This window comes from Ostrinia nubilalis, chromosome 13 (assembly GCF_963855985.1).
Source record: "Ostrinia nubilalis chromosome 13, ilOstNubi1.1, whole genome shotgun sequence".
Taxonomy (NCBI): domain Eukaryota; kingdom Metazoa; phylum Arthropoda; class Insecta; order Lepidoptera; family Crambidae; genus Ostrinia; species Ostrinia nubilalis.
The window spans coordinates 15,550,026-15,558,963 of NC_087100.1; the positions used below are offsets into that span (position 1 = coordinate 15,550,026).

The 8,938-nt window shown below is 43.6% G+C and overlaps 1 protein-coding gene across 1 annotated transcript in view; it reads left to right on the forward strand.

The window, feature by feature from the left end:
* LOC135077359 (serine/threonine-protein kinase SMG1) overlaps window positions 1–7,723 on the forward strand; it is a 195,598-nt gene extending 187,875 nt beyond the window's left edge. Inside the window, exons 16-22 of the mRNA XM_063971883.1 lie at window positions 70–151; window positions 414–860; window positions 923–1,042; window positions 2,743–2,942; window positions 3,608–3,678; window positions 5,944–6,110; window positions 6,638–7,723. Coding sequence (XP_063827953.1) covers window positions 70–151; window positions 414–860; window positions 923–1,042; window positions 2,743–2,942; window positions 3,608–3,678; window positions 5,944–6,110; window positions 6,638–6,715 — 1,165 coding nt within the window. The 3' untranslated portion in view covers window positions 6,716–7,723. The remainder of the gene's footprint in view (window positions 1–69; window positions 152–413; window positions 861–922; window positions 1,043–2,742; window positions 2,943–3,607; window positions 3,679–5,943; window positions 6,111–6,637) is intronic.
* The last annotated feature ends 1,215 nt before the right edge of the window (window positions 7,724–8,938 follow it).

An 8,938-nucleotide genomic window follows, 5' to 3' on the forward strand; every position in this document is an offset into this window, starting at 1 on the left:
CATTGCAAAGCGGATGACAGGTGACAAACAAAGGTTTAAAACCTTTAAGAAATATCGCAGTGTCTAAAGTCCGCCTGCACGCCGCCGCCGCCGCCGCCGCGCGCTGCTCGCCGACACCGCCGCGCCGCTCGCCGTGCTGGCGCACCATAAGGTAGGAAACCTTATTTATTTACAGCACTAACAACTACCGAAATATATGTGGGATATGATGCTCAACCACAATAAGGAAGCTAGATGTTAGTGCTTCCTTCCGAGCGGGTGTTGTGCTCGGGGACCAAGGTCCAATTTACACCATCTTGGTTTGCCTATATATACTTGGCAGGATATAAAACTCCGTCACCGCGATGCAGGTTTGTATGAGCGGCGGAGTGTGCCATAGTGAAGTAGTAACAGCGCCATCTGTTGGTCACTAGTTTGTAGTGGCGTCGCCACATTACAGCAGTAACAACTACCGAAATATCGCAGTGTCTAAAGTCCGCCTGCACGCCGACACCGCCGCGCCGCTCGCCGTGCTGGCGCATCACAAGGTAGGAAACCTTATTATTTACAGCAGTAACAACTACCGAAATACCGCAGTGTCTAAAGTCCGCCTGCACGCCGCCGCCGCCGCGCCGCTCGCCGTGCTGGTGCACCATAAGGTAGGAAACCTTATTATTTACAGCAGTAACAACTACCGAAATATCGCAGTGTCTAAAGTCCGCCTGCTCGCCGACACCGCCGCGCCGCTTGCCGTGCTGGCACACCATAAGGTAGGAAACCTTATTATTTACAGCAGTAACAACTACCGAAATATCGCAGTCTCTAAAGTCCGCCTGCTCGCCGACACCGCCGCGCCGCTCGCCGTGCTCGCACACCATAAGGTAGGAAACCTTATTATTTACAACAGTAACAACTACCGAAATACCGCAGTGTCTTTGACCAGTGTGTGTTGCCAGTGATGGTATACGGATCTGAGACGTGGTCGCTTACTATGGGCCTCGTAAGAAGGCTCAAGGTCACCCAAAGGGCCACGGAGCGTGCTATGCTCGGAGTTTCCGTATCCGTATGAAAACCAAAGTGACTGCCTGCAAAATCGCTGAGGCACACAGCACGTACAGCTGATGGCCGCTGGGGCAGGAAAGTTCTTGAGTGACGGAGCCGGAAGACGTAACGTAGCAGGCCTCCCATTAGGTGGACCGACGATCTGGTGAAGGTCGCGGGAGGTGCCTGGATGCGAGCGGCGCAGGACCGGTCTTTGTGGAAAATAAATAAATGTGCTTTTCCTGGCCTCAGTTGATGGATGAAGTGTGAGAGGATTTTACAGAAATAATTGTAGATGGTCGATTTCCAATTTGTATTGCAGATAACCAAGTACAGAGGTTGGTGTGCGACTGATTGAATATTGTTAATACATTTCTAAGTGACATTTAGTACATGAAAGAATTAAGAAAATCTGATACTATGTTTTGATTAATATTTTAATTTGAGGGTGGTGCCGAATGCAAAAGCACATGATGTAAAATATCGTGACTAATTACAAGTAAGCACAGTGCTATAATCTTGGCATACAGTGAACACCAGTTATATGCTAAAAGGGATCTCATTCTTTTGTGCATCGCTATCGTATCTTAAAATTGCTCAATTCGTTTATTTTCTCCGTGTCTTCGTGTCTCAATACTTTTGTTTCGATTTATCGCTTCGTTATAATTCATTATAAATGTTAACTTTCTTTTTAATCCTGTCAGAAAGAAATCGAAGGAACCGCTAAGACACGAAAGGTGTCCTAAGATCGATGACTGAAAGAGAAATCAGTAGTGAATCTTGTTATTTTGTAGGAATGCAGAATTTATTTACGTCTTTGCCTAGGCGCAGACCACCGACTTTTAGTTGGGCCAGTTGGGCCCGATTCTATTTTGTATGAAAATCGGTGAAATTTTCGCACTTCCATACAATGTATGGGCATGTCATGCCCATACTGATTAACTGTCCGACTAAACTATCGGCCGACTAAAAATAGGTTGTCTGCGCCTAGACTTTGTTTAGGCTGGTTTTAGAATCACGCTGACGCACGCTGACCGTCAGCGCTGACAACCGAAGGCTGGTTTTAGAGTCACGCTGACGCACGCTGACCCTCAGCGCTGACAGCCGAAATGTATGAAGCGTCGGCGCCGAGCGATCAGCGTCACTCATGAACGTTCCCTTCAATTACATACATTTTGATTTGTCAGCGCCGACGATCAGCGAGCGGTCAGCGCGATTCTAAAACCAGCCTTAATTTCTTGTCAACCGACTTCAAAAAAAGGAGGAGGTTCTCAATTCGACCCGTATGTTTTTTTTTTTCTATGTTTGTTACGCGATAACTCCGCCAATTATGAACCGATTTGAACAAATCTATTTTCAGCGTATAGGTAATACCTCAAGGGTGGTCCCATTTAAATTTAATAATAAAAAAAACAACCCCCAAGGGTAGAAAATTGGGGATGAACTTTTTTATACGCAATATCTCCGCCGATTATAAACCAATTTGAACGATTATTTTTTTGTTGAATAGGTATTATCAAAAGGGTGGTTTCATGCGAATTTGAAGAAAATATTTCACCCCCAAGGGTGGAAAATTGGGGATGAACTTTTTTATACGCAATATCTCCGCCGATTATGAACCAATTTGAACGAATATTTTTTTGTTGAATTGGTATTATTTGTGTTCACGCATTTGAAGTCGGTTTTTTTTTAAAGTTATCACGCGTTTTATTTTTCGTTTAGGGAGTGAACCCGGCAACAACGTATCTGGCCGCGGAGCGCGCAGCCGAGGCCCTGGTGGGCGCGCTACAGGCGGCGGGCGAAGCCTCTGAGGGGGCGGAGCCCGAGCCGGCGGGTGGGGAGCGAGCCCGCGCCGCCGCCGCCGCGCACGCCGCCGGGCAACTTGCCGCCGACATGCCCGCTTTGACCGACATGCTGCTGGAGTGAGTACCTTACACCTTACTGTTGTACCTTGGGCAGGCTTCATCATCATCATCATTTCAGCCATAGGACGTCCACTGCTGAACATAGGCCTCCCCCAATGCTTTCCATGTTGATCGATTGGTAGCGGCCTGCGTCCAGCACTTCCCTGCTACCTTTACGATGTCGTCGGTCCACCTTGTGGGTGGACGTCCCACGCTGCGCCAGGCAGGCTTACTTGCCAAAGAACATTAATATAAATGAGGAACAAGGTTGGCCTCAAGACGCTGCCCTGGGGTACACCGTATGTGATTGATTTACTATCACTTTGAAATCTTCCAACTCCTATTTTCGATATTAAAATAGATAAAATTGAGCTTAAGATTTCCGCTTAGTGACGCTAGCATAAGGTCCCAACCACACTACCTGCCCCCAGTACCTGGTTGGGTGTTTATGTCGGCGTCATTTAGTGTAAAACTTAAGCTAAGTAATTATATCTATTTAATATCTAAATATGGTTTGGGATAGGGCTAACGATAATTTAAGGCGATGTTGTGATGTCAATTTTATCGCCAACAATGCCCCCATATGTGGGTCTACCCCCTTCCTCTTGGCATGGGGGGGGGGGGTGCTTAATTCTTTAAATTTATTTTTTATGTGTTACTAATATGCTAAATGTTGTCGACAGCCTGCACCACGCGTGGGACAGCAGCGCGCGGCGCCTGACGCGGCAGCCGGCGCTTGCGCACCACGCACACGGTCAGTACATCTTCACTTGAAGGACTAGTAGAAAGTAAAAACCTTATACCCTATTATATTTCTGGGCCACCAAGATAGGCTTATTCCACTATTCTGAATCACTATTATGAATTTTTTGTTCACTAATCCCCGTTGACGGGGATTGTCAACGGGGATTAGTGAACAAAAAATTCATTAATCCCCGTTATATTAGGTTTTTATTTTGATTTTATAAGTTCCCATTGGCGTTAACGGGGAATAGTGAATAAAAAGTTCACTAATCCCCGTTGACGGGGATTGTCAACGGGGAATAGTGGAATAAGCCCCAAGATACAGGCTATGCCTGGTTTATGTGGGACCAGTGGGGCTCTTGCTTTTTTTTACTCTTATTGTTAACACATCTTGCTTTTATTCTTTTGTAATGCAAAATGTAACTTATGTCTATAGACATATTAAGCCTGTTATTAGGCTTAATTTCCTCTTAAGCTGATGTCGGTGACTGACGATCTGCCGCTGACGACAGCGTTGCAGCGCGGAACTTCTTAATCCTAAATTCTTTAGAAATTTCCATCGATGTAAACAAACGCTTGTGCACACAATTACACTATAATACTCACGTTTTCTTAATATCATACACATTATTTCACAAGCTCATGAAACCAACTTTATTCTCATGATAAAAACAAATATGAAATCTAACATTGAAAACAAAATATTTTAACAAAATATTTGGATGGTGAAAATTTGTGCTTATTGTTAAAATGTCAAATCGACATTTGACGTTTAAATTTAGGTCCTATCTCTGGAAAATCTGTAAGTCATAGACAATATTCATAGATAATAATCTGTAAATTTTATCGATTTTATTTCAAGTATTCAATTATTTCAATTACCAATTACTTTGACAATATTAATTTAAAATAAAATATAAACGAGGTTATATTCAACAATGTATTTTGTCTTCATTGAATGCAACAACACACTTTACGAAGAAGTCTTTGAATTCAGCTTTATAATATAGACGAGTGTCACATAAAAAAGGCCTTTCGACCACTCTTCGACTGGTTTACGATTTTATTAAACAAATAAAAAAGGAAAAATTAAATTTTCTTTGATTAAGAAGATCCTATTTTGACGATCACATTACTGATCTCAACATCAATCAGAAGAGGGAGGGATTGATCTTAATAATTATACAAACGATCTTTGAAAATCTTATAATCGTCTGTTGCAGTCCGTAAATGACATTTACAGAATTGCGATTAACGAGAGATTTTGTCGCATCACTAGTAAATCAACTGACATAGACTAAAAATTCGTCAATGTCAGTTGGCCATATTTGTTTACATTTAGGGAAATTTCTATAGAACTAAGGTATAGAACTTACCGGCCGATATCTTATTCGGCCTAAGAGGAAATCAAGCCTTAAGTTCATCCACTTCTGATGTCAGTGTGACATGCTAATTTTGGGACATCCTGTATGTATTTATAGGTAAAATGTGTCAGTTCGTTGCTGTATTTAAAAGACAAATCTGAACTGTCTCTCTGTCATATTGTCCTGTGGGTATTATTTTAGCCTACTTTTGGTACTTTCTGTTTGTGTGTGTTTCTGTTATGCAAATAAACGTTTTGTCTATCTATCTTTTGCATTAAAGCTGATTGTATGGCACATAGAAGATACTTAGTGACCTGAGGTGGTGGGAGCCTGATGACCTGTAATACAGGTATACTAAATACCTAACATAGGCATCAGACTCACACAAGAATGAACATCAAACGTATCTTATACATTCACTATGTAATAGGCTAGTTTCCTAAAAATATTTTTTTAGTCCGTCAATTTTAATATAAAAAAATATTGGACACAATTATATTATTAATTGTCAATCAAACAAATAATTACAAAGTTATAGTGCATTGAAGTTCCGCGCGACGTCATAAAGTGCTGCACTTTTACGCACTCACTGACGTCACGGGCCTTTTCTTTAGAACTTTGGCACGCTTTATCTCTTTACATTTTCATTATTTTTAAAAAGTGAAAAATAGGTGTTAGGTAGTTTTTGTTAAGCTAACTGACGGACTGATTAAAACTCTTGCCTTTTTACCCAGGAAACATCCCTACTCTGTTCGATTTTTGTGTGAGTAAATAAAGATTCCAGAACCTTGCTGCCCCATCGGCCGTCAGTTCTGCGCACTATGTGCCCTGCCCATTGCCACTTCAGCTTGCTAATCCGTCGGGCTATGTCAGCGACTTTAGTTCGTTTACTATTATTATCTATCCCTCAGGAGCATCAACATCGGCGTGGCCCTCAGCCAGTACCAGTGGGCCCGGAGGGCCCGGGGGCCCGGCGGGGGGCCGCAGCGCGACGGGCGCGGGCGTGTGGCGCCGCGTGCGCCTGAAGCTGGAGGGCCGCGAGCGCGATGCGGCGCGCCGCGCCATGCCGCAGGAACAGGTCACTTTAGCTACTAACACCTGGAATCTGTATCTCTAGCATGAGCAACTGTCGTCTTCGAATCGTTTGCGTATTCGACAAAATTCGATATTCAACTTTCGAATTAAACGATAACGTGTAAATTTTTAAGTTTCGTGCAACCATTTCTCATACTAAGTTCATTTTACGACACGTTCACAAGGGCACTGTTGTAGTTTTTGTACTAAATCTTTTGATGGCGATTCGAATACGCTAACGATTCGAACTAGAAAGTTTTTCGTGCTAACTGTACTGAAATAACTTGGTCTTCACTTTACTTCGTAGACTGAAACTTTTAAGTAGGGTTCTCCCTGCCATTTTTGGCATGGCTCACCCACCGATAACTGTGTGCGGGCCCACCGAGTGAGCGACCTACACCGGTTGGAAATTCCTTGGCGGTCAGGCCGTACACCGGATCTACAGGAGTCGCAGCAGTGATAATGGTCCTGTATTCCCGTCTACATATTAGTTACAAAATTTGTCGATTAACATTCGTTCGTATTCGGCAGGTGGAGTACATAATATCGGAAGCGACCAGCGCAGAGAACCTGTGCCTGATGTACGAGGGCTGGATGGCGTGGGTATGAAGCGCCCGCGGGACCCTCCTGAGGGACCGGACCCACACGACGCCCCGCCCACGGCGCGCGGCGAGCAGCGCCCGGCGCTCGACGACTCGGCCTGCTGACGGTTTAGATTGCTTCTCGATCGATGTATCTCTTTGTTTAAATTCGAAAACGCACGTCCGTTTTCGCAGTGGAGGCCCGACGCGAGCACCCGCGGGCCGCAGACACGATCGGGACTGCCGCGTACGAAACGCGCCCGCGGCAGGCCGGCCAGCTTTACGATCCCAGTCGTCAAGGACGACGACACCCGGACGCGTCGACTCGTTAGATTCGTCGATGTCGACGAAAGTCGACGGTAGTGGCGGTCATCGATTAAATATATTTCGTGCATGTTCTGAACCGACTCCGCTTCGCATCGAGGCGCCCGACCGAGTCCGAGATCAGTGTTTCGCTGTAAGTTTCGATTCCCATAACGTCAATAGCAGTAAGTGCCCCCGACCGGCACCCTAGATTAGTCAGTTCGGTGCTGACGGAGCACCGAACCCGTCGCTCTCTCGAACAGCGTTCGCGCCGCGAACGTTCGTCCCGCCCACCTCGGACGATAGTGTAATCGCATAACGTATTTTATAGTAGTCGTATTGTATTTTAGTTCGAACTCGTTCGCTGTGAATTTTTTGTCACCATCTATTGACACTGACGATCGCTCGAAATGATGATTCCTAGTTCTGATTTTAGAAGATCTTTTACCAGGGGTTTGTACGAGGATAACATGCAAAGAATTTGCAGAAAATAAGTTCTTTTCCATTATTATGTATCACATATTTACCCGCATAACCCTATCGTGTGAATGTAGTGTGTGTGAGCCGAATTGTCTATCCCATCGCTTCGTAAGATTGTGACGGTGAACGTGTCCTTTGTCCACTTGACTTCAAGCGATCGCATCTAGCTTGCTAACCTAGAACAGGAATACGTTCACCGAGAATGTTTGTATGTATCGCTTCATTTTAATAGTAATAAATGGTGTATGTCAAATGGACTTTCATTTCTACCCTCAAACAAAACAAATGTAATGGATTCGTCATTTATTTATTTACATTATCATTTACCTTTAGGATAGAATCTGAAGATAAAACATATAATTTATAATTGATTATATCGCAGGATTTACGCTAATTATAAATACATAAAGTAAAAAATACTATTCCTTCCTCTAACGAGCGGAAGTGCCGCCATTTTATAAAAGCAAAACATGACAAGACTACCTGCCATTTACGAAGTGCTGCAGCATTGGTAAACTAAAGCACAGACAACCAAGCGAGTCGACCAATCAGGGCTATCCTTTATACTTAAAAGTTGGCACCACTGGCGATTGACATAACTCTACAGTGGCGCCAACTGGTGAGCGCTAAAAGAATAGCCCTCCGCGATACTGGCGCCACAGACTACGCCTCCAAACGTGATGCTGTTACAAAATGGACGGCATTTCGCTTTTGACTGCGCGAGAGCAGTATGGCGCTTCCAAGTTCTTCCTCCGCCAATGTGTCAACATAGCCCAGAACCTTATACCCTATGAAAGACTAGCCACCAACAATAAAATTAAAAACAATAATTTTGTAGACCAAATAACATGAACCATTTTAAAATTTAAACATTCCTCACAAAAGTTATGATGTTTTTGTCATCAGTACGCTACTTTCTCTCGTTAACATTGTTAAAGACGTCTGTTGCTTAGATTTTAACACGTATAATATTCAAGCATTACCTTTGTCCAGCTGATTTTAGTATGCAAAACGAAATATCGTTGCTCTGAATAACATCTTTGCTTATGAACCTTAGTCAGGTCCGTAAAAATCCACTGGCTTCAGGTATTGCTACATATGATGACTATTTATGCCGCGGCATATTATTTACATTTAGAAAACTTGAGAAATTATGTAACAAACAATTTTAAAGTAAAACAGGATGCAACTCATTCAAAGTGCGACGTATAAGTTGCCAAGTTACAAAGTACGTGGTTGAAATACAGAAACTATACACAAGACTCGACATCCCTTAACAATACTTCATCCTCCAGGAACTAAGGACACGGCACCTTACAATAAACCGCCCGACAGGCTATCACAATAAAAGCTATTTACATAATGAGAAATATCGATGATGTCGCCGGTGCGTTGAACGTTATCCTGCTACCGACACATTATCATTTATTGAAATCTGTTTGTTGCGTTGGGCAAGGGCGTTGTTGTA